The sequence below is a fragment of the Triturus cristatus genome, chromosome 3_2, assembly GCF_964204655.1.
Source record: "Triturus cristatus chromosome 3_2, aTriCri1.1, whole genome shotgun sequence".
NCBI classification, from domain to species: Eukaryota; Metazoa; Chordata; class Amphibia; order Caudata; family Salamandridae; genus Triturus; species Triturus cristatus.
Genome location: NC_140584.1, coordinates 163,934,630 through 163,960,909, shown reverse-complemented (window position 1 = coordinate 163,960,909; position 26,280 = coordinate 163,934,630). Strand labels below are relative to the sequence as shown.

Below are 26,280 nucleotides of genomic sequence, written 5' to 3'. Positions count from 1 at the left end.
GATATTGGCGAAAGAAAAAACGCTATCATATATATATATATATATATATATATATATATATATCACCTACTGGTGGTCGCTAGTGGGTAATTATAGTTAGGACCTCGTTTCTATTCAAATAGCGTTTTTTCTTTTGCCAATATCTTTGGCGCAGTTTGATGAATCTTCGCAAAATTTTCAAAACTAGATATATATATCCTACTGGCGGTCACCAGTAGGTAGTTATAGTTAGGATTATGTTTCCATAGGAAAAGCGTTTTTTGACTTGTCCATTGCTTTGGAACTGGTTGACAAATTTTCACTAAATTTTCCCAAAAATGTGTACCAGTCATTCTAGCTGTGTATGTAATGTTTCAGGCTGATCCATGAAGTGGGGCAGGGCTGAGACAGAGGAGGGATAAAAAAAAAAGTGAGTTTCCCATGTTAATTACCTTAGGGTTTTTGAACAAGTCTAAAGCCCGAACTGCTGGATGGAATTAAATCAAATTTGGCAGAAAGGTAGCTCTTGGTCCGGAAACCTCACTTTTTGTTATTTGGTGTAAATCTGTTCACTAGTTTGAGAAATTAAAGGAAAACCAAATTTGTATATCTAGGGAACCAGATCCTCCGGGGAGCCGACAGTCCCAGTGCTTGTATCGGATTTTCTGCCAACATTTCAACCAGGAAGTAGTGGCAGGAATCTTGGGTCTCAGCTTCAGCCGAGTCCAAAATAAAAACTTTTTTAAAAAGGAAAGGGGGCAAGGTAGGAATACCCTGACCCCTAGCCCTGATCCTGCGGGCCACTCAGGCACCCACTCACACATGGACGCAGTCACCAAGCCACTCACATAAGATATGATAGAAGTAACATCACTTGTTAGTAGTACACCTAGTCTACTAATTTAACTTTTGTTGTAGCTTATTATACATGTTTAACAATCATAAAGTCTTATCAAATACACTCACTGGATGATGTCATCAGTGATGTCCTTTGAGATGTCATCAGTGATGTCACTGACCATGTCATGAGTGGTGTAAAATGTGAGTTAATAAGCAGTGCATTGCGAGGGCATAAGTCATCGTTAGCCCAGGTAACTATAACTGCTGAATTTCAATGGTTTTGTACGAGTGAAATCTAAGCCTAACTATAACGTCCCTGTTTTTTTTTTTAACAATTTTTATTAAGATTCTCTGGCATGAGAAAAAACCAGTATGCATCGCTACAATTTTTGAATAGTTCGTCATTCAGACGCATTACATAACTATGCTTGTGTCTTCGTTCTTATATATTTCTAATTGAAGTTGCATGTTACATTAACCAGTAGTTAGAATAACGTCCCTGTAACCATTGTTTTTTTCAGTGAATTTCTAAGGTTTTTTTTCAAAATTGTGCTTCCTAACTATAATGTTCCTGTAACCTTTGATTTTTTTCAGTGAATATATACATATATGAACAGGATCATGCGGAAAAAAGTAAACAATAAATCAGAATGCACTCAAATAGCAATGTTTTCTAGATTGATATTTTAATGGCTTTAAAATAATCTATGATATGTACAATTTCAAGTTCTCCTATGTTTCGTTGATCCAGTTCTTGCAGGTCCATGCTTAAAGTGGTACAGGCTTACAAGTCATACAATAGCATCTAATCCTGAAGAAGAGACTGGGAAAGCACCGTATTGTTTCCTGGTTCAACATTTGGCACCACAATATCAGTGAATGTAAGAGCCCTGATTTCCTGTTATCCACTTTGGAAAAGCAGAAAAAGGTAAAAACCTCTTCTAAAGGCAAGCCGCACAATTGGAAATCCTAAAACAAACCATTTGATCCCAAGGGCTACATTAGAGAATGCTTTTGTTTCCTCTTTTGTGTTCCGCAAATGTATACCTTTTAAGTAATGGAGAAAAAAATGCAATAGTACCACATTTTGTAGACTCATTAACACATTGGCTTAAAATATAAATTCCTTACATAGTGTTCTTTTTAAGAAACATTTGACATATATATTTGGCTGGGGAAAATAGTGTTTGACATAATTTGAACACAGCTGTTCTATGCAAAATCATCCTATGTGTAGGGGGATTTGCCCAATGAGATGGCCTGGATTCTTTCGGAGACACAGTGGTATGAATTTTACCTATTCTTGGTGCTAAGCTATTCAAATGTGTACAACTTCCAAGTTGTACAACAGTACTGGCCGCGCCATTTCGGAAAATTTGAGGCCCATCCAAACGCACTTGTTTTTAATATGTTGTTTTTACTTTGGGTAGACTTACTGCTTAAGTGATTCATTGGGCTTGACTTATCTCCAAACTAGCACCAACATACAGCGGGCTGCTGTGAACGCCCTACGTATGCTGAATGGGTAAGCATTACCCAATCCGGCCACCATGACAGGGCTTGAATGTGCTGAATCTCTTTGTGGCTTCCGGGTTAGTTTCCAGTCCTAAACGTTGACAGACATCCCACAGAAAGCACAGTCGGTCCTGTGCCTGGCAACAGATATGCTTGCAGAGATGAATATAAGGCGGCACTTGGCTGTCCTGTCCATACTTGGCATCTGTGTGTCACATTTACAGGACACTGATGCCCTTTGGAGGTAGGTAAGGGTTACAGCTAAACACCTAGCTTTCCCTTCCTTTCGTTTTCACCAGGAAAACTTTTTGGGCACTTACATGCCCCTCTCTTCGGGACAAACTTATTTCCAGTGTAGATGAACAGACCTAGTCATGATCCGGAGGAAACACAGGCTAAATGAGATCTGCAGGCAGAATCCAGAAGTAGTCTAGCAGCTCCTAGGACAATCGCAGGGCCCTATTGGTGGGTAAGTCCCAAAAGAGGCTGCAATGCCTCCACTGCCCAGCAGAGGTCGCTTATGCAGCTGTATACAGCGCCACTCTCGTTCGGATCATTACCTGCTGTTTTAAGCAGCCACAATATAGGTTGATAATACTGGATGCAAAATTGTATTTTAGTACTAATCCTGGCTCTAGGGATTTATTACGCATCAGCTGTGATATCCAGAGAGCTTACGGGTATATGCCTAGGCCCTAGCCTAGTGCATTCTAATCCTCTCGTTAGACAATACAGCGGGAGTGTTGGGGTGGACTGCACCATTAAATCCGCAGCATCCTGTTAAGATGCGGAAGCACCTTCAGAGTAGTGGTCATGGCTCATTTGCATGCCCCGTGGATACCAGGGTGTATTCACTTTCTGAATCAAGTGTTTCCGACATTAAGGGGGGCTGTGTTTTGACGATGCGTTCCACTTTTCCGTATTTTATGTGCCATGGTTTGTTATGTTACTAACTGATCCCACAGACGTCATTCTCAGTGCTGGTCCCTCGTTCACAATAAATCCGCTCTACAGTATACAGTTGTGATGGCTTACGCTGTGAAAAGTGCATTTCTTCGCGCCAGAGGCAGTGTCCACAGAACAACAGCAAAAAACACAGCAAATAAATAAAAAGTCCTAAAACAGTTCAGTGCCTGCTTTTAGTTCCTCTGGTGTCCTTCCAACATGGGTTTGTTTCGTCCTCTTTAGAAATCATCGCAGGGAAGAATCCGGAGCCATTTTGGGTCTCACTGATTGCGCTGGAGAGGTAAAAAATAATAATGTATATATTAAGGGTATAGTTTGAAGAATTGTCAAAATGTATACAATCACAAGTAAGCATTTCTGGGTCATTTTAACTACATTAGCACAATATACAGATAATTAATTTCTCCTTTGCACACTACAGAACGTAATCATTAAAATACGCATTTTGTCCGCATAAATACAGTGCACTTTTTTAAGCCGAGATCCCATACAACAATATAGGCACTGCAAAGAATAAGGGCATGCTTTCTGCAAACACGACAGCTGTGACGCAAAATACTGTTTTGATCTGTCATGAGCACCGAAAGGAATTGATTTTAGTTCGATCGCGTTTGAGGGGAGAGAAAGAGCGAGTGCGTGTGTGTGTGTGTGTGTGTGTGTGTGTGTGTGTGTGTGTGTGTGTGGCCAGCATCTCACAACACACCGACGTCATATTTCCTATGCACCTGCTGCTATGCATGTGAAACTGCTGATGAAAGATACATTGACAGGAGTAGATCGCCCCCTGGTGGAACAAGCCAAGCATTAGGACCCAGGCAGGACGCATTGGTTGGTTCCGACATGGCACATTGAACAGTCTGTATAAAGAGACAAGGACTGCGGCGTTGAAGCTTTGTTCGAGGTAAATGTGTCTCCAAAAGCTCTAACTGGAATTTCTCGGGGTTTTTTTTCTTCTTTTTTTAGTCACTTGTTTTTTTCGGTGCTGATTTAAAGCAATACAAGTAAAACCATTGCAATGTAAAAACGCGCTAACGTCCTTTCTCGTAAAAAAGTACATCTATTAAAGCAGTTTGTTTTGTACAGTAAAACCTTCTCTTCTAGCCTCCAAGTCGTGAACCCTGATTCAGCTAATGTATGAGCCACCTTCCAAGCAGAAAGCCGAACCACGCCCACAAGAGAAGGTCACTGAAGGTACTAAGGGCGTAACACTGGGCATGATCCTCCGACTACATCTGAAAATGAGCCAAACTATTTACTTTTCAGTAATGAAGACATTACTGTCCCACCAATCAAAAGCTGCGTCCGACAGGCCAGAGAAAAAATAACAAGTAGTGTAAAGTGAAGTGAAAGCGGACTGTATGTAGCCCCACACTCTACCAGGCTCCCTCTACACTCTAACTTCTATTGCTATCAACATTGCAATTTTTCCATCGACAAGATCTGTAAAAAACACAAAGAACTACACATCATTAACTGAAATCCCATTGACTGGCCTGTTCCCTCTTAAACACCCACATGTCCAGGAATTCTCTCCAGGAACTAAACCAGAGTAGACCTCAACGCCCTCTGTGACTCACTGCCAAGCACCCTACCTAACCCAAACGAGAGCTTAGACAGAAACGAGGAAATTATCTCCAATTGGCCAACAGTGGCCAGTAATACGCATGCTCCCGTTCGCAAAGCCAAACAGGCTAGATCCCATGATGCGTCTAAATGGTTCTCAGAAGACCTTAAATTGGCCAAATTTTAACTTCGCCGCATGGAACATAACTTGTGGAACAACTAGTCGCTTGACAAAAAGGAAGTCTATACACAGCACTTTGAAGTAAATAAGAAATCAATAATGCAAGCTATATCTGCTTTTTCTAGATTAAAATTTAAACCCAGTGAATAAATCAAAGGAGATCTTCGGTATTGTCTCTGAACTCTCATAGAGTGACGCTACAAATCCTACACACTGGAAACCTGTGAGACATCCTTAACTCCTTCTTCATTGACAAAATCTAGATGATAAAAGACATCATTCCTCCTAGCTCACTCCTCAACGCAACTTCCTTTGAAGATAGAAACTCTATTACACTATTTGATTTTCCCGTTATCAGCAAGGACTGTCTTGTGGACCTGCTGACGAAAGTTATGTTGGGATCTGCAAATGACACTTGTCCCCCACAGGTCCTAAAACAGTATTCTCTCTCTTCCCCGACCCAGCCATCTCCCTCCTTCTCTTGTCCCTCAATCAAGGCAGAGTCCCTAGCTCCTTTGAGGAGGCTATAGTGGTACCACTCCAAAAGAAATCCGACGAAGACCCATTGGTTCTGAAAAATTACCATCCCATCACCTTACTCCCCTACTTAGGAAAGGTTCTACAGGCATATGTCACTCAACACCTCTGTTGCATCCTAGAGGAGTTCCATTTCCTTGACCAAATGGGTTTCCGGTCAGCCCATTCTACTGAAGCTCTCCTCATTTCTGTAGTGGATGATATGCAAGAAGAAGCACACAGGGGCATCACTCAGGCGCTGGTCCTCCTGCACCTATCAGCAGCTTTCTACAAGGTCAACCATAATCTCATAGTGGAACATGTCAGATCCACGAGTTTATGGGGCACAGTGCTTGACCGGGTCATTTCCTTTCTAAAGGGCAGCTCACAATCGGTTCGACTGTCTCCCTTCAGTTCACCCAAAGTTCAGTTGTACTGTGGAGTACGCCTACGATCCTTCCTGTCTCCTCATTTTTTAAATCTGTATATGCACTCCCTTAAAAAACGGAATGTCCGAATTGATAATTATGCTGATGAAATGCAGTTATTTTATACTATTGACAACTTCCGGGAATCAAATGAAGCTTTCCAAAACATGATGCAGTACATCTTTGACTGGATGAACAACAATCAATTAAAATTACATTCTAATAAAACAGAAATTGTCATCACAAAAACAAGTACGATTTGTGGAATTCCTTCATTCTAGCCTCTGCAATGGGCGCTCCCAATATGCCTAAGCAATCAGTAAAAAGTCTTGGGCCTTCATTGACGAAGATCTCTTGATGAAACCCCAACTAGGAGCAGTAACCTCCTCCTGCTTCTTGCAACTCCACAAAATTAGGAAAATCTGCAAGTTCCTTACCTTTGAAGCCCTTCAAAAGTTATCATTGCCTTAGTCATCTCTCGGATAGACTACGCAAACTCTCTCTATTTGGGGCTCCCAAAGACCTCAATCGCAGGCTCCAACTGGGACAGAAGCGGGCAGCCGGGCTAATGTTTCAACAGCCCAGGCACTGCTGCATCACCCCGCTGATGAGAAAATTATACTGGCTTCCGGTAAAACAAAGGACTGTCTGCAAGTCTGATTGTATCATTTTTAAGTCCATCTATGGACGAAGCCCAGCCTTCATACACACCAGAATTAAAAATACACCCCCAATCGAAAACTCAGATCCATCCCTATGAATTTCCTGATGAGCCCAAAATTCAAAAAGAAGAAAACAAGTCGTTCCAGATTCTCAGTACTTGGCCCCCGCATATGGAACTCCCTTTCTCTTGATATCAGAACTACCCCCTGCTAGGTGAGATTCAGGCAACTCCTAAAAACATGGCTCTTTAAACAGGCATATGACTAAAACAGCGTGCAGCATGATGCACTCCTATTACCCTAGCGCCAAGAAACCATTCCGGTGTACGTGCCTTCAACAGATACAAGTAACATAACATAACATAAAATGGAGGTGTAAAAATCCAGCTGGAAATTTCGAAGAAAACATTGAAGAATGGTTAACATTAAATAAAATAATATTAATAACACCCTTGACAAACTCAAGGTTATTGTCTCAACCAATCCTTCATAGTATATAGATGACCAGAGCACTTTAAATCAACTAAACATAATGTACAATTGTCTCACCTCTGCATCACCCACAAAAGGGTGCCCTCTGCGAAACTGCTATGCTTCACTATCGACCAAAATTTCACAATTGTTTCTCACATTGTTAAATTTACAAAAATTGCTTCATTTCAACTATTCCCGCTAAAGAAACTAAAACAGTAAATTCCACATACCAATTTCATAACAGCAGTCCTGGCCCTAGTCCTCTTGCACCTCGATGAGGGTAACACCCAATTTCGGTGCCACTCAAAGTCGTCCTCCTAAAAAAATAGACCTGATCCTGATAATCGCATTTCTAAAAGAGCTACATTGCCTGCTGTCTCCCCTCCCCCCCCCCCCCGGAAGCCACTGGACTAAGATGGCCAGCATTACACAGGTTCAGGGGAGACATGGCATGGCAGTTCGGGCTGGACTGTTCCCATGAGGCGCAGGGTCAGACTGATTTGCATATGGTCCTGCCTGAACTGGGGTGGCAGAGTGAACTAAAGAATGATGATGGAGTAAACCCAGATCAGTTGACTGGGTGTGAGTGCTTGATTGTTCAACACTCCGTCCATCATCCCCTTTGGTTCTGCATTACACAAAGCACTATACTTTGGCTTCTCCAGCCACTTGAAAAATCAGGGAACTAACCTCAAAGGCAAGAGGAGCACCAGAGGTAAATCCAGTCTCCTCCTGGTGACTGGATTTACACTGATCCAGCCAAGCTCCCAAGAATTGTAGAAACAATTCCCAAAGAACCCAAGACTGATCCCTAAACTGCTACAATTTTGTATACTGTCACACCTGCAATTAATGAAGGTAAAGCAAACAAGGCGCAAACAAGGCTTCTGATGGGATTGAGCTGGAATATGTTTAACAGCAATCTGGCAGCACACAAGCTGTAGTCTATTAATGAGAACAACAAGTTGTCCCACATACAAAGAGTTGCTGTAGTCTAATCTTGATAAGACTAATGCCCGAATTACTGCTTTGCGGTGATCCATCACTAAAGCAAGCAAGCCCCCGATGCAGTAGGCGGAGGTGAAAATAGAAACTTGGGCAGACTTTATTGATCTCATTTTGAAAGGTTAACATATTATCTACAAGAACCCCCCTGCTCTTACCTGAATCTACAGCAGTCATGACCAAAACTGGGACCAAGTAGAAGGAGCCCCCTCCCCAAAGACCACCAAATCTATATTGTCACCATTCAGTGTTAATGAGCTAATTAGCATACAAGGAGCAGCATATAACTGTCTGTGCTTACATTTAGTCAATACAGAGTAAGAATCCTCATTAAGGAGATGACTGTCTGCCTCTCTTCGGAGTACACTATTTACTGAAAGTGGAATGATCCGATCAATGCAGCTAAGGGCGAAATATAGATTGAATAGTGCAGGCCTGAGTGACAAGCCCTGTGGACCCCTTTGAATAATAGAGTAAGATGCTGAACAGAATATGAAAAGCTTGACTATAAGACTTCATAAAAAAATTAAAAAGAGGTAAACCACTCTACTTCCTCTTCTTGAATGGTATGAGAGACTATCAAAAGCAGTTCTCCGCTCTAAGATCAGTGCTCCTGTGCTGCTTCTATTTAGAATTTATTGTAGCCATTCCATAGCTAATAGCATATCTGATTCCATGCTGTGCTGAATTTGAAATCCTGGCTGAGATGAATCGAGAAGATGTTTAGCTTCAACAAATTGCCTATTGACCTATCAATTACTTTTGTGAATAGAGGGAGTTAAGATAGAGGCCTAAAGGTGCTCAATACTGTTCGCTCTGCTGCAGTACCACAGAGCTTGAGTGGGAGGAATACTGTAGGCTGGATAGCGGGAATGTTGGAAAAGTGTTCTTTCTGCACAGTCACCCAGGATTGTTTTGCCTTTTTGCTGAACCCCAATTTTGCTGGCTATAGAACTCCATGCACTTTACACCTGCTATCCAGAGGCAAAATCCATGTGCTCACTTTTCAATATGATGAAATTAGTATACCCTTAACTGACATATTTAACTTACCTCCAAGTCTCTAGTACATGGTACCCAAAGTGTACCCAGGGCCTGCAAGTTAAATGTCATCAGCGGACTGAGGCACTCATTCTGCCAACCTCTGCAGTGACAATGCAAACATGTCTGCAGGCCTGCCACCACCAGCCTGTTGGCACAGGTTTAAGCTGAAAATTCAACCCATCAATATAATCTCTTTTGACAGGCCTAAAACTCTTCTTTTACATTTTTAGATTTCACCCCCAAGTAAGCCTTACCGACCATTGAGGCAGGGTGCATTGTATTTAAAAGTAGGACATGTAAAGGTTAATGTTGAATATGCCCTTACAGCGGCTAGCACTTTAAGGCTGTTTTCACTGTAGCTAAGTTAGCTGTTTAATAGGAAAGCATTGGGATACAATATAGAATATAGTATTTGCTATCTCCTCTTAGGAAACCGCTACAAAGTTCATCTTTGGACTTTGTAAAATATTTATTACAAGCCCTATTTATTGCTAAAGTTGGAACTGTAATAAATATTTTACAACAAGTACTTTTGAAGTTAACTGTTATCTGCCTAAAGTCTCTAGAAGCCCATTTGCATGAGCTTTTAACTGTCACCCAGGACCTAAATAGCCCCATGATACTGTGTGAACTTGCCCCCAGAGCAGAGACAAAGGCCTTAGGTATGGGAAAGAGTCAAGTTTCTCTGGTGGACAGACCATCTAGGGTATGTCCAGGAACTTAATTAACTTCAAAGAAGCCCACTCACCACAGACAGACATAGCTAAACTTGAGCCTGCCCCTTCTTTTGCTCGCTAAGCCAGTTATGGACCAGGTCCAGTGGGCGTGGAGCTACCACAGTGGAGGGTTTGCTCATTTCCCTGGCCACACCACTAGTGGGGGCACAGGAGCACTGCACAAGGTAAGAAAGGTTTTGCCATGCTTGTTTTGGGCAGAGCAGGATGCAGTGGGGATTGTTACAGTAAAACATAAAGGGAGGTGATGGAAAAGAGATTCGGGTCACACCTGGGAACTATTACCACACATTGGTTAGGGAGTGGCTTTGAATTTCTCCCACCCACAGGCTGGCACTGGGCATAATGTAAAAATAAAGGGGGGGGAGACAATCCACTCCTTTACACTCAAAGGGTAATCCGCTGTTCATCAAACTCACTGCCTGGGGAAGGGTATCACCTCCTGATCATGGGTGCATGAGAACATAACTCAAGCTGCACTGTCCTACTCAGGAACAGTATCCCCTTTTCACACTACTGAATATCCTCACCTAGAGGAATAGATCCAATCTTCACAAATGTTTTTAATATACTTCTTAAAAATGCTCAATTACATTTGGTCTCCAAATACAAATCATACGTTGCTGATCATTGCTTAATGTAATTGATTTATTCAAAATATGTAATTCATTTCGCCATTGCCATTACTCATTCATTTTTTAAGTAGATCCCACTTTGAACAAATCCAAATGCATTTTGGGCTGTGTGCCCTTCCTCAGGGGGTAACAATTCTGAAAGGAGAACATAGGTGTACAGTATAAGCCACCAACCAAATAGAGGATCAAACATCACAGATTAATATTTGCGACAAAGAAAAACACATCGTCATATTTACATTTGAAGTTCTGTGATCTATCTAATACCATTAAATGCATACGTACAATTGCCTCCACCCCGAGTACTCATAGTGCAAATTGTGAAGTTGCAATATATAGTGGACTTATGGACCATTTGTTTGGATCACATACTATAATAATGAACTGGAATACGCCTAATGTTGCTATTTCAGAAAAAATAAATACATTTGTAAACTTGTGCGTTTCCTGAGCGTACACTTCCAAAGTGTCAAAGGTCATGGGTGACTCACTAAAGAACAAGTTACTTACCTTCGGTAACGATGTATCTGTAAGAAACATTAGTTAGTTAGATTCCTCACCTTAGAATATCCCCAGGCGTCAGGCTGGATCCGGAATTTTTTTTTAGCAATACCCCTTGCGCGTCGGTAGGCGTCGTCTGCGGCTCCGCGTCCGTCGTCGCCGTCGTGCGCCGGAATGACGTCGTCGGAACACTTAGACGCCGCCCTCGCGCGCTGACATCAGTTCTTATACATAGCTTTCCGCGCCAGGGACGTTGAGCCATGCAAGAGACCGACACTGGTGCCAAAAAATCTAGGGCCCTGAAAGGGGGAACCTTAACCCTAGATGTCGGTTCGCAGAACGGGGAGGCTGGGTGGGTCGGTGAGGAATCTAACTAACTAGTGTTTCTTACAGATACATTGTTACCGAAGGTAAGTAGCTTGTTCATCTGAAAGAAACACGTTAGTTAGATTCCTCACCTTAGAATAGATACCCCAGCAATACCAACCCCGGTGGTGGGTCTGTGAACCAAGATCACACCAGAAAGTCCTGGAGAACAGAACGGACAAAGTGGCCATCTCTCCGGACTTGGCTGTCCAGGCAATAGTGCTTGGCAAACGTGTGCAGTGAAGCCCATGTCGCCGCCTGACAGATGTCCTGCAAGGGGACTCCCCGTCCCAGGGCAGTTGTCGCCGCTGTGGCCCGGGTGGAATGGGCTCTCAGCCCAACAGGAGGGACCTTGTTCGCCAAGGAATAGCAGATCTTAATACACAACACGACCCATCGCAAGATGGTCCGCTTGTGCAAAGCTTTACCCTTCTTAGCACCTACATACCCAACAAAACGTTGGTCGTCCATCCGGAACTGTTTTGTGCGGTCCAAATAAAAGGACAGCGCACGTTTTGGGTCCAGACGGTGGAGCCACTCTTCATCTTTTGAAGGATGCGGAGGCGGAAAGAAGGTGGGCAGCGTGACAGATTGCCCGATGTGAAAGGGAGTCACGACTTTAGGAAGAAAAGAAGGGCGTGTCCGAAGGACAACCTTATCCGGATGAACCGAAAGGAAGGGAGGCTTAGCTGACAGAGCTTGGAGCTCACTCACCCGCCTAGCGGAGGTGATAGCCACCAGGAAGGCAGTTTTCAGAGTCAGTAGACGAAGTGGACAGTTGTGAAGGGGCTCAAAGGGAGCACACATCAAAAAAGTGAGAACAAGGTTCAAGTCCCACTGAGGCATTACGAAGGGGACAGGAGGGAACATATTAGTAATGCCCTTCAGAAAACGGGAAACAACAGGAGACTTGAAAAGAGAAGGCTGATCAGGAAGTCTTAAGAAAGCAGAGATTGCAGCAAGATAACCCTTCAAGGTGCCCAGAGCAGAGCCCTGCTGGGCCAAAGAAAGAAGAAAGAGGAGAACCTCAGAAAGAGGGGCGGAAAGGGGATCCACAGCCTTTGCTGTGCACCATGCCACAAATTTGTTCCACCGGCAGGCGTATACCTTCTTTGTGGAGGGACGCCTGGCTGCCAGAATGACATCACAGACTTCAGGAGGCAAGTCAAATGGCATCAACTGTCGCCGCTCAATCTCCATGCATGGAGGTGGAGGCTGGACAGGTTCGGGTGTAGGGTCGTCCCCTGCTGCTGCGACAGAAGGTCCTCCTGAAGAGGCAGACGTATCGGGAGATCGATGGACATACTGAGTAGCTCGCGATACCAGTACCTTCGTGCCCAATCCGGAGCCACTAAGATGACTTGGGCCCGGTCTCGCCTGATCTTCTTCAGCACTCTGGGCAGAAGTGGTATAGGCGGAAAGGCGTACAACAGACCGCAACTCCACTCGCGCCGAAAAGCATCTCTGAGCGAGTGCCGCCTTGGAAATTCCAACGCGCAGAACTGCTGACATTGCGCGTTCTCTTCGGTGGCGAATAGATCTAACCAAGGCTCTCCCCACTGCAGAAAGAGACCCTGCGCCACGTCCGAGTTCAGACACCATTCGTGATCCATTATGCACCGGCGGCTGAGTTCGTCTGCTCTGGCGTTCAAAGAGCCCGCCAGATGTTGAACCACCAGGGTGATGCCCTGATGTTCCAGCCATGTCCAGAGGCGCAGAGCCTCCTGACAAAGGGTCCAGGACCCCACCCCGCCCTGTTTGTTGCAATACCACATGGCGGTGGTGTTGTCCGTGAACACCTGCACAACACTTACCCGGACAGAGGGAAGGAAGGCTTTTAGTGCAAGTCGGATCGCCCTCAGCTCAAAGAGGTTGATATGGAGCCGAGTCTCCGCCAGAGACCAGAGTCCGCTGATCTCCGCCTCTCCCATATTGCCCCCCCATCCCAAGAGGAATGCATCCGTCACTATGACATGCTCCGGTTGGGGAAGGGAGAGGGATCTGCCGCTGAGCCAATCGCGATTCGTGAGCCACCACTGCAGCTGGTTTGCAGTGCCCTCCGAGATCAAGACGTGGTTGGACAGGTTGCCTCGATGCTGGGCCCACTGTAACTTCAGGTCCCACTGCAGAGCCCGCATCCACCACCTGGCGTGAGGTACCAACAGGATGCAGGAGGCCATCAGCCCCAGAAGCCGCAGCACCAACCTGACCGAAACCCAGGACAGAGGCCGGAAGATGGAAATCAGGGCCCGAATGTCCCGGACCCGCTGTTCCGTGGATAGACCCTGAACTGCGCCGAATCGAGAACCGCCCCAATGAAAAGGAGCTTTTGGGAAGGACTCAGGTGCGACTTCGGCACATTGATGGAGAACCCCAGCGAGTGCAAGAGGTCGGCCGTAGTCTGGAGGTGGGAGACAACTTGCTGGGGCGAGCCCGTCTTCAACAGCCAGTCATCGAGATAGGGGAAGACTGGGACCCCTGAACTGCGCAGATGAGCTGCGACCACCGCCATCACTTTCGTGAACACCCGAGGGGCACTGGTGAGGCCGAAGGGGAGCACGGTGAACTGAAAGTGCTCCTGACCCACCGTGAACCGCAGGTAACGCCGGTGGGCCGGCAGGACGGGGATGTGGAAATAAGCGTCCTGCAAGTCCAACGCTACCATCCAGTCTCCAGGGTCTAGGGCAGCCAGCACCTGAGCTAAGGTGAGCATCTTGAAACGGTCCTTCCGAAGGAAGGCGTTGACGCTCCTGAGATCCAAGATCGGGCGTAGGCCCCCTTTGCCCTTCTTGGGAACCAGAAAGTAGTGTGAATGGCAACCACAACCTACTTCCGACCCTTGGAACGGGCTCGATGGCCTCTTTGGCCAAGAGGGCCGAAACTTCTCTCGTAGAAGATGCAAATGATCCCCCGACATACGGTGGTTCAGCGGTGGCATGGCTGGAAGGGTCATCTCGAAGAGGAGGGAGTAGCTCCTTCGGAGGATTTGCAGCACCCACCTGTCCGACGTGATGGAGCGCCAGTGGAGCAGGTGATGGCGAACTCTGCCGCCCACTGGCGTTGAATGGGCCTGAAAGCTCGGACTAGGAGGGCTTTGAGGCAGATGCTGCCGGGGTGGATGTGGACTGACCGGCACGTTGACCTCCAGTACCGCCTAGGCGGAATCCACGTCCGCGTGCAGGTTGGTTCTGCGGCCGGTGGCTGGGCGGACGTGAGGAGGCGCCCCTTCCTTGGCCACGAAAGGGACGAAAGGCAGAAGTTTGCGGCCGCGGGGCCGAAAGACCCAAGGACTTGGCCGTGGCCCGGGAGTCCTTGAACCGAGCCAGCGCACTGTCCGCCTTCTCACCAAAAAGGCGAGTGCCATCAACGGGCATGTCCATGAGGCAACTCTGGACATCGCCCAAAAATGATGTGGACCTCAGCCAGGCGTGACGCCGAAGCGCCACCGTGGTGGAAATCGCCCTACCCAGCGAGTCCGTGGTGTCAAGTCCACACCGTATGGCATGTCGTGCTGCATCTCGCCCATTAGCAAGTGCCTGGGAGAGATGTGTCCGGTCCTCCTCCGGACACAGGGGCAGCACGTCCTCCACCGCATCCCACGGAGAGTGGGAGTAACGGTCCAAGATGCAAGCGGTGTTCAAAGACCGTAGCCCCAGGCTCAGGGACGAGAACAGTTTCTTCCTGAACTGTTCCAACCTCTTGGATTCCCTGTCCGGAGGAGCGGACGGGAAGGAGGATTGGGACGTAGAGGCCTGGATAACCAGACTCTCAGGGGTGGGGTGTTGGGACAGGAAACTGGGGTCGCCCGGAGCAGGGTGGTGGCGCCGGGCTACGTTCCGATCCACAGGAGGTACTGTGGAGGGCTTGGACCAAGTGCCCTGGAGAACGTCGACGAGGGCCTCATTAAACTGCAGCAGAGGCTCTGTGGAGCTTGCTGTCGGTTGAAGCACCTCAGTGAGGACGTTAGTCCTCACGGCCACAGCAGGCAAGTCTAGCCCAAGGGCTTCGGCCGCCTTGCGCAGCACCACTGAAAAAGCTGCACCTTCCTCCGATGCCACAGTCGGAGGAGAGATGAAACCAGCGTCCGGGGAGGTGTCCAGACCACTGGCATCACCCAGTTCGTCTGCCCAGTCCTGAGAAAGATAGGCCTTTCTGGCCAGAGGATCTTCAGATCCCTCCCAGTCACCCCCGTCATCCGAGTCCTGATACACAGGAGGAAGGGAAGAAGCCGGACGGTAGATGACTTGCTCATCCAGCGGTGCCGGCGTCGGGTCCAGAATGGGGGTAAACAGGGGAACGGTGTCGTCCGGGGACGACGCCGGTGGTGGAACCGGGGTCGGCGCCGGCGCAGGAGGCGTGACGAGGTCGACCGGCACCGACAGAGATCCAGGCCTGGATCCCTCAGGGACCCGCGACGTCGGGGCCGGAGCCGTCGACGGCGCCGGGGCTGGAGCCGCCGGCACGCGAGATCGCTCAGTCGAGTCCGCGGGGCCCGAAGACGCGCCGGCGGGCGTCGACAGCAGAGCCAGGCCTCTCATGGCCGAGAGAAAGGCACTGATCTCCGCCGGCGTCGTGTCAGTCCCAGGGACCGGAGGGTATGGGGATGGACGCGGCGCCTGCGGCTCCGGTGGAGCCGCGGGGGTGGAACCACCTTGACCCTCGGCCGAGTCGCGCGACCGGCAAGTGGAGTCCGAAGAGCGATGTCGCTTCTTGGACTTCTTGGAGGCTTTGACTTACCCGAAGAGCCCGACGAGCGATGTCGATGACTGCGGCTCCGCGACCGGTCCTTGGACCTCCTCCTGGACCGGGACCTCGAGCAGCGCAGAGCCGAGCGGCGAAGCTCGAGAAGCTTGTGGCACCGCTCCCGCCTAGCCTTCGATGTCAAGGCCTGACAGTCGGGGCACGAGTCCGCGTCGTGGCGGCCCCCAGGCAGAAGAGGCACCGGCGATTGTGATCCGTGACCGACATCAGTCGATGACAGACGTCACAGGCTTTAAAACCAGGCATCCTACCGGCACCAACAGTCGACCAAAAAAGTCAAAAAAGTTAGTCAAAAATTGACTAGGGGTAAGCTCTTCCCGGATCGGCGCTTACTGGCGCGGAAAAAAGAAGAACAGACGTCAGCGCGCGAGGGCGGTGTCTAAGTACTCCGACGACGTTATTCCGGCGCACGACGCCGACGACGGACGCGGAGCCGCAGACGACGCCTACCGACGCGCAAGGGGTATTGCTACAAAAATCTTTCCAGATCCAGCCTGACGCCTGGGGATATTCTAAGGTGAGGAATCTAACTAACGTGTTTCTTTCAGATATGTAAATTAGAACCATAACTCGTTGACGTTGTTCATGCCATTACATCCCACAGGGCAATCATGTATGCCTCACAAAAACATAAATCTAATGTGAATGATCCTGTGCGATACGATTAAAGTGTGATAAAAGAGCTAAAGTAATACAAGCACTATTCTGAGGTAATCATTTGAAGCAGCCTGCAAGCAGACATATGAGAACAAACGTATTCCCCTAAGTGGATTCCAAAGGCCTCCGAATTTCAAAGCACGCATTGTAGTCGAATCCCCAAGCACGGCTTGTATCTGCCTACCGCGCGCCCCCTTACCATCTGACTGTTCAAGGTATCAGCCCAAGAACATAAATCTTTGGTTTAAATTATCAAGTGAAAAACTCCAAACAATGGCTGTCTGGGATCACGTGTCAGCTTTCTGGGAGCATATGTGCTTATCGCTTTCCTTTCTATTATCATAACTTGGGCACAACAGAGCACTCACATTCAGTCCTGCTGTACCTCACCCAAAGATAATGGTGAAACCTTTAAAAAGTGAACTCAAACGAAAATATAGACAACAGTGCACTTAATTCCCTAGCTGGTTGTCTTTAAACTATCCCATAAGTCATAGGGAAATGTATAACATGCTAATAAACATGAGGGTAACTCAACCCATGTGAAATGTCTCGGCGCTAATCCTGCCATAATAAACAAAACAACCATCCCACCTGAAGTGAATGTGGGTTGCCTTCAAATTGGTGGCCAAAAGCTTCCCGTTCACTGCGGAACGGGATGTAGGAAGGTATTAGTCGGCATCTAAGACGGGCTCCATTTTAACTTGTTTATATACACCGCCATTGGTAACAATAGAAAGGAAACTCCTAAAAAAAAAATCAGAACTTACTAGTGCAGAGACGTATAAATCAATGCCTATACTAAAAGCTTCAATGTTGTCAATCTACCCAGTGGCCTTTGTGTTCTTCCTAGGACATTCAAAGAAAACAAATGGAATCGCTAACACGGAAAAAGTAAATAACTATGTGAACACATCATAGAGAACTAGTTATATTGGATTATTCAAAATTACCCAATTGAATGTCCGGTGATATATAGTGGGACGATGATCTAAAACTTTGAAACCTGCACAAACTATGTCAAACAGCCCTGTAAAAATGGACCCAGTCCTCTCTCATATGGGAAAGTAGTGTGCCTAAACCAAATGTGTCCGACTTAAAAAGATAAAGAATATCTCTCTATACGTGAAGATCAAGTAAGTACCATTGGAAACATACAGAACCATCTAATGTCTAATCAAATCTGGTATGTAAATATGTCATGAACACGAGTAACAGGATAAAATGTCAATGTGCCCTAATGGTCAATCAATCCAATGAAAATATGCTCTTAAATCAAAAAGTGTATTGTATATTATATTTTAGGAAGATGTTATGATGTGATCTATGTATCAATGAGCATGAATGGTATAATACAATCAAGCTGTACTCTCTCAGAAGCCTCACAATTACAGAAAACAATTGAATTCCATGTGCTCATTAAAGTCCTTTAAGGTAAAGTGTCTAGTCGTTTTAGCCAATAGATTTCTCTCTCCAACAGGTTCTTGTTGTTGTCAATACTATCTTTTATTGAAACGACCTCCAATACAATGAAACAAAGTTGACTTACGTTGTGGCCTTGTGTATGAAAAGGAATTGTCACAGTGTATTTCTCATTCTTAGTACGTATATTGCTTTTGTGCTCAGTAATTCTAGTTGAGATCTTCCGGTCAGTTTTGCCCATGTAGGCTAGACTGCAGGGACTCTTCAACAAGTTCTTTACACTTTTGGATCCCCAAATGGCTGTAGTTTGCAAACAATTTCTTTGTCCCTTTCGATGGATGAGTTATTTCAGTGCCCTTAAGATATTGTTGCAACTCCCGCAGCTCAAACAAGCCAAAGTGTTTTTATGTTTCAAACTTATATTGGATTTCTTTTCTGGGTTCTTCCTTTCCAGAAGTTTTTAAATTTCCGGCTCTCTCCTAGGAAACTAGTGGTATCTGATTGAAAATGCCACGAAAATCCTCTTCGGTTTGAAGCATAGACCAGTGTTTCAAAATAGTTTCTCTCAATTTGGCACTTCTGGATGAATACTTGGTGACAAATACCATTCTTGTGGAGTTGCCTTTATCCTTTATGTGAGGCAAGAACATGATGATCAACAAGTTTAGACATAGGGGTTACCCAAAAATGATCACCCAAAAGACAGTTGGCAGAGTTGAAACCAAAGTTATTGAACAACATAAAGGATAAAGGCAACTTCACAAGAATGGTATTTATCTAGAAGTGCCAAATTGCAGCAAACTATTTTGAAACACTGGTCTAGGCTTCAAACTGAAGGGGAATTTCACAGCATTTCCAATCGAATACCACTATTTGCCTACGAGAGATCCAGAAATGTATAGGGGCTACTGGAAAGGAAGAACCCAGAAGAAAAATCCAATCTAAGTTTGAAACAAAGGTAATTTGGCTTGTTTGAGTTGCGGGAGTTGCAACAATATCATAAGGGGCACTGAAATCACTCATCCATTGAAAGGGACCAAAATTAGGTTGGGCACCACAGCCACTTGTGATTTAAAAAATATAGTATACTTTTTAAAGAGTAGAGTTTGTATTGGAAGGTTCAAAAAGGTCCCAGCCTGAGTACTAATGCCTTTATTCGGGTGATGAGGAGACTTCTCTCGAGGTATTGAACCTTTCTTGCCTCTTTATTTATATATTGCTTAGGTGTGAGACATGCTCCTCCTCCAAGTTTTGTAGTGTTCTTTCTTAATAATTGCAGAATGCTTAGAAGTATTTTTCAACATGAGCCTTTATTTTTGCATAGGCAGAAAAAGGAATGATCCACATTGACAATTTATTATTTTCCCGAAACCGAACAGCCGACACGTGTTTCGCCCTTCAGTGTCTATGTGACTTGGGCTTTTTCAAGGCTTTAATATTCTTGGTATCATTTATATCGAATCACTGAGGTCCATGTTCAGTGGAATTCGGCAATAAAATCTCCAAGCGTCGCCCTTCCTTCACCCGGCTTCCTTTGAACAGCAAAACACACAAGATGATGGACGAAATGTTGCACAATGGCAAAACATTCACCCTCAGTCACAGATCTGGGTTTAATCCATCGTTATTTTGCTCACCACGCCACCCCAGTTCAGACATGGCAATATGTGCAACATTCCGTCCATTATCTTGTGTGTTTTGCTGTTCACCCTATGTGGGAAGGGTATGCCCAGACGTGGGTCCCGTGCTCACTACGCCACTGGAGTCAAGCTATCCTGGCTGAAGAGGGGTGAAACCCCGAAACCGGTCCTAGGATGCTTGATTCCGGTCCAGGGAAGACATGGCTTGGCAGTTTGGGCTGGACTGTTCCCATGAGGCACAGGGTCAAGACTGATTTGCATAAGGCTATGTCTGAACTGGGGTGGCGTGGTGAGCAAAATAATGATGGATTAAACCCAGATCTGTGACTGGGGGTGAATGTTTTGCCATTGTGCAACATTCCGTCCATCATCTTGTGTGTTTTGCTGTTCACCCTATATGGGAAGGGTATGCCCAGACGTGAGACCCGTGCTCACTACGCCACTGGAGTCAAGCTATCCTGGCTGATGACGGCTGATAGCCTGAAACCGGTCCTAGGATGCTTGATTCCGGTCCAAGGAAGACATGGCTTGGCAGTTCCGGCTGGACTGTTCCTATGAGGCACAGGGTGAAGACTGATTTGCATATGGCCATGTCTGAACTTGGGTGGCGTGGTGAGCAAAATAACGATGGATTAAACCCAGATCTGTGACTGGGGGTGAATGATTTGCCATTGTGCAACATTCCGTCCATCATCTTGTGTGTTTTGCTGTTCACCCTTTGTGGGAAGGGTATGCCCAGACGTGGGTCCCGTGCTCACTACGCCACTGGAGTCAAGCTATCCTGGCTGATGACGGCTGATAGCCAGAAACCGGTCCTAGGATGCTTGATTCCGGTCCAAGGAAGACATGGCTTGGCATTTCGGGCTGGACTGTTCCCATGAGGCACAGGGTAAAGACTGATTTGCATATGGCCATGTATGAGCTGGGGTGGTGTGGTGAGCAAAATAACGATGGATTAAACCCAGATCTGTGACTGGGGGTGAATGTTTTGCCATTGTGCTACATTCCGTCCATCATCTTCTGTGTTTAGATGCCGATGAATACCTACTGTGAGGCCCAGTCCGCAGTGAACTGTACATTTTTGGCCACCGATTTTAAGGCAACCCACATTCACTTCAGGTGGTATGGTTGTTTTGTGTATTATGACAGGATTACCACCAGGACAATTCACACTGGTTGAGTTCCCCTTGCGTTTCTGAGCATCTTACATGTTCCCATATGAATTTTGGGATAGTTAAAGGACAACCAACTATAGAATTGAGTGCACTGTGGTGCCCATATTTTTGTTTGAGTTCACCTCACTTTTTAAAATGTTTGACCATTACCTTTGGATGAGGTGTGGCATGGCTAAAAGTGAGTGCACTGCTGTGCCTGCATTATTGTAATAGACCGGAACGCAATAAGCTCATATGTTCCCAGAAAGCTGACACGTGGTCCTGGACAACATTTGCTTGGAGTTTTTTCACTTGATAAATTGATAACTTCAGGATGTGGCCTAACAGCTAGAGTGACCGACTTTGATGTTGGGGAACCAGGTCTGAGTCTGGCAGGAGGCTCAAACATCCTGTGATTCTGGGCAAATCACTTAATCTCCCCATTCCTAAAAAAATTAATGTGTCCATCTGTAATGCAACTGGTGCTCATATAAAGTGCTCTGATACCTTCGGGTTGAGTTCATGCTATATAAAACTGCTAAAAAACAAACAAAAGCCACAGCTGTGTATTCTTGGGCTCATGCATTGAATGGTAAGATGCTAAGGAGGTGTGCGATAGACAGATATAAGAGGCGCTTGGGGATTCAACTCGAATGCACGCTTTGAGATTCGGAGACCTTTAGAATTTACTTCGGGGATTAGGTTTGTTCTCATACATATGCTTGCAGGCTGCTTCAAATGATTACTCAGAATAGTGTTTGTATTACTTTAGCGCGTTTAGCACATTTTAATCTTATTGCATGGGATAATTCGCATTCGATTTAAATTTTTGTGAGGCATACCCAATTGCTCTGTGGGCTGTCATGGCGTGAACAATGTCAACAAATTTAGGTTTTAATTTACATTTCAGTGAGTCACCCTTGACCTTAGACACTTAAGAGGCGTACGCTCATGAAATGTACAAGTCCACAAATGTATTTATTTTTCTGAAATAGCAACATTAGGAACACTCAAGTTTGTTACTATAGTATGTGATCCAAACAAATGGTTGCATAAGTCCACTGTATATTGCTGCTTCACAATTTTCACTATCCGTGTTCGGTGAAGGCGATAGCATGTTTGGATTTAATGATTTTAGATAATTCACAGATCTTCAATTGTAAATAAGACAATATAATTTTTGTTATTATAAATATGAGTCTGTGATTGATCCTGCATTTGGTTGATGGCTTAAACAGTATACTTATGTTCTCCTTTCAGAATTGTTATTCCCTGATGAAGGGCACACAGCCCGAAATGCATTAGGATTTGCTCATAGTGGGATCTATTAAAAAAATTAACAAGTAATTGCAATGGTGAAATGAATTACAAATTTTGAATGATTAAACTACATTTATGCAACAATCAGCAATGTTTGATTTTTATTTGGAGCCTGAATGCAATTGAGCATTTTTGAGAAGTATATCAAAAACATGTGTGAAGATTGGATCCATTCCTCTGGGTGAGAATATTTAGAAGTGCGAAGAGGACGCTGTTCCCAGGTGGAACAGCGCAATTTGAGTTACTGGGCATAATGCGGAAACCCCAGCATTATCCTTCAATTACTCCTGGAAGAACAGAAGAAGACTGGACCGACTGCCTGTGACCTGAGAAGAGCATTAAAGACTGGACCTGCTCTCCCTCTTGTACCAGGAAAAAGAAATGGCCTCCAAAGATCATAAGGCATTCCTCCTGTTCTTCCTTCTGTTCCACACTTCTGCTCACCCCCCCCCCGCTCGCATTGCCAAACTTCCCTCTGCTCATGTCTCTGCTCAGCCAGGTCTGTCACCTGTTCCTGCTGCCCACACACCCCAGTTCTTAAAGTTTGCCTTTCTGCTGCTCACAAGCAGTCCTTATGCTTCACCCTATTTTGTATCAGCATGTTCATCTATCTCATTCAACCTACTCAAGCTCACTGTGCTTTGCAGCCAATTTCTCTCTGTAACAAAACACTTAATTTCACTGATCTCCCTATTACGCAGCACTATTCCCTCTTGAAGTCACTTGTTTCTGATCCTTCATCCTGTCAGCCAATGCAGTACCTATTCCTGACATTTACCACTCCCCCTCCTCCCTCACCCAGCCATCTTTGCTCCATGCCACGCAGCATGAATCTCTCCATCCCATCACCCATCATAAACCTTCCAGAAGGCATTCAGCAATATACCTCCCTGCTGTAACCCAAGAATGCTCATCTCTATGGCACCCATCACCATCTCATACATGTGCCGCCTACTACCTTTTTACCTTGCCCATATCATATGGCAGGCTCAGAATGAATTCCCCTACCTCCATTTCGCTGTATATCCAGGTAAGAAATTCAGTGACCTGGGAGTAGACACCAGGCTTCAGTGCTTCACCACACCCTGTTCCCCAGCTTGTTATACCAGCTAGATACCATCGGTTATTGACTTCACAGACCAGTGGACCTCCACTGTCCCCCTAAAAAGACAAAAAGGGAATTAAGAAAACTGTTAGATTGGTGCAAAGCATCTTCAAACCCAAAGACAACTTGGTAATCCAATTGATAATTTTGGCTTGATGAATTCAGTGATTATTACACAAATTGAGATAATTATTCACAGGTTGACCAAAAGCCCCCAAAATCATTCCCACTTGGACTTGGCTGCTGTCTGAGGACCCCTTTCAAATGTGTTGGGTTAGTTCATATCCCTATAGACAGATGTGTTTGCAGCCCATGACAAGCACATAAACCTCTGTACTATTTTACTGCCCCTGTTTTCTTCTCAGCTACCAAGATCGGCCAGTGAGCTAGGTGCTTCCGGCTGGGTTTGCTGTATGTAATCTATGCCTCCTATGTGTAAATACTGACTGGGTTGACATCGGCCATACATTCATCCAAGCTTCATAAAAGGAAAAAAAAGAGTTCAGTCAAGTTTATTAAAGTTAACACTTGTTAATTAGAACATTGGGTAGGAGCTAGCTCTGTGTCAAATAAAGTTATAGCTAGAAATGTTGAAAGATAGCTCTATATCCACGACCATAACATGTAGCTAACAGGTCTACAGAACCCAGTTCTCCAAATTGAATGGACGTATTGTGAAAATGACGCGAGACGTCGCCGTAAGTGAAAGCAGAATCTGATTGATAGGAGCCTACCACAAGTGTGAAAGAAAACTCAACAATAGCTATTGACCTTTTCACTAGGTGATGATAAGTCAGTCATCACTAATCACTTCGCTTGGCCATTTATAAACCACAGTTTTTATTTTTTTTAACAGCGGTTCCATTTCTATACAAATACAGGAAACTGACATATTTTAGGTTGAGCGAGAGGTGATGTTGGTCCTCCTTTACTATCACGGGGCGGTCGTGCAAAAATGTTTACTCTCCCATCTTGATAAAGGAAATGTTGAAACTCTTGTGTTGGATTAGGACATCTTAAAGCAAAACCGGACGCTGATCTATTTAGGACACATCAGCTGACTGAATGGCCAGAGGAACAACCATATTTTAAAATGTATAAAGAAGGTGAAATAACAAGTCACATCCTCAGGGACAAGGGCAGATGCTCCAAGCCAAAACTGCTCTGATGACAAGGAATCGGTCCAGAGTCTGGGTTTTACAGACTAGAGGATGTTACAGGTTACCAGAACACAACACAAACAGGCACATAAGGAAGTCAGTTAATTTGTCAAAATTTGCGGGAATAGTGTGCTGTGATCCAAATGCAGGAACCAAAATAGAATTATTTCTTGGTGTCCAGATAGACTATGAAGGTATGTCAGTACTGGAAACATACAAAAGTCTTTGATGAGTCTTCTGGAAGACATGCTGTTTAATCCTCTATATATGTGTGTTGCAGCTGCCCATTTAATAATAATCGCAAAATAGATAGATGGAATGCTGGACAATGCAAACATTCACCCCCAGTCACAAGGATCTGGGTTAAATCCATCATTCTTTTGCTCACCACATCACCCCAGTTTGGACCCAGCAATATGCAAATCAGTCTTGACCCTGTTCCTTCTGGGAACAGTCCAGCCCAAACTGCCAAGCCAGGTCCTCCCTTGACCTCGCCTGGCAGTTCGGGCTGGGCTGTTCCCATTGAGCGCAGGGTCAAGACTGATTTGCATATGGCTGGGTCCAAAGAGGAATGGCAAGGTGGGCAAAGAAACAAAAAAACAATGGTTTTAGGGCTCGATCTCTGTTCTGGGATGAATGTATGACATTGTTCTACATTCTGTCCATCAATTGTTCTTTTTGCATTTGTCACCCGAGTGGGACGGGTATGCACAGACGTGGATCCCGTGCTCTCCATGCCACATGAGTCAAGCTATTCTGGCTGATGAATGCTGAAAGCCCCAAACCGGTCCTAGGATGCTTGTTTCCAGTCCAGGGAGGACCTGGTCTGGCAGTTCGGGCTGGACTGTTCCCATTGGGTGCAGCATCAAGACTGATTTGGATATTGCTGGGTCCAAACTGGAATGGCATGGTGAGCAAACAAACGATGGATTTAGGGTTAGATCTCTGTTCTGGGGTGAATGTATGACATTGTTCTACATTCTGTCCATCAATTGTTCTTTTTGCATTTGTCACCCTGAGTGGGACGGGTATGCCCAGACGTGGGTCCCGTGCTCTCCATGCCACATGAGTCAAGCTATTCTGGCTGATGAAGGCTGAAAGCCCGAAACCGGTCCTAGGATGCTTGTTTCCACTCCAGGGAGGACCTGGTCTGGCAGTTCGGGCTGGACTGTTCCCCTTGGGCGCAGCATCAAGACTGCTTTGGATATTGCTGGGTCCAAACTGGAATGGCATGGTGAGCAAACAAACTATGGATTTAGGCCTAGATCTCTGTACTTGGGTGAATGTATGACATTGTTCTGAATTCTGTCCATCATTTGTTCTTTTTGCATTTGTCACCCCGAGTGGGACGGGTATGCCCAGACGTGAGTCCCGTGCTCTCCATGCCACTGGAATCAAGCTATGCTGGCTGATGAGGGCTGAATGCCAGAAACCGGTCCTAGGATGCTTGTTTCCAGTCCAGGGAGGACCTGGCCTGTCAGTTCGGGCTGGACTGTTCCCATTGGGTGCAGGGTCAAGACTGATTTGCATATGGCTTGGTCCAAACTGGAATGGCATGGTGAGCAAAAAAACAATGGATTTCGGCCCAGATCTCTGTACTGGGGTGAATGTATGACATTGTTCTGCATTCTGTCAATCAATTGTTCTTTTTG

General features: G+C 45.7%; 1 protein-coding gene across 2 annotated transcripts in view; it reads right to left on the bottom strand.

Annotated features, from left to right (window-relative positions):
• Positions 1–1,486: 1,486 nt before the first annotated feature.
• Positions 1,487–26,280, bottom strand: part of TMPRSS13 (transmembrane serine protease 13) — a 208,366-nt gene continuing 183,572 nt past the window's right edge. For both annotated transcript variants that reach the window (XM_085647430.1, XM_085647429.1), the window contains exons 12-13: positions 23,372–23,524; positions 1,487–3,572 (exon numbers count right to left, since the gene is read on the bottom strand). In XM_085647430.1, coding sequence (XP_085503556.1) covers positions 3,561–3,572; positions 23,372–23,524 — 165 coding nt within the window. In that variant the 3' untranslated portion in view covers positions 1,487–3,560. The remainder of the gene's footprint in view (positions 3,573–23,371; positions 23,525–26,280) is intronic.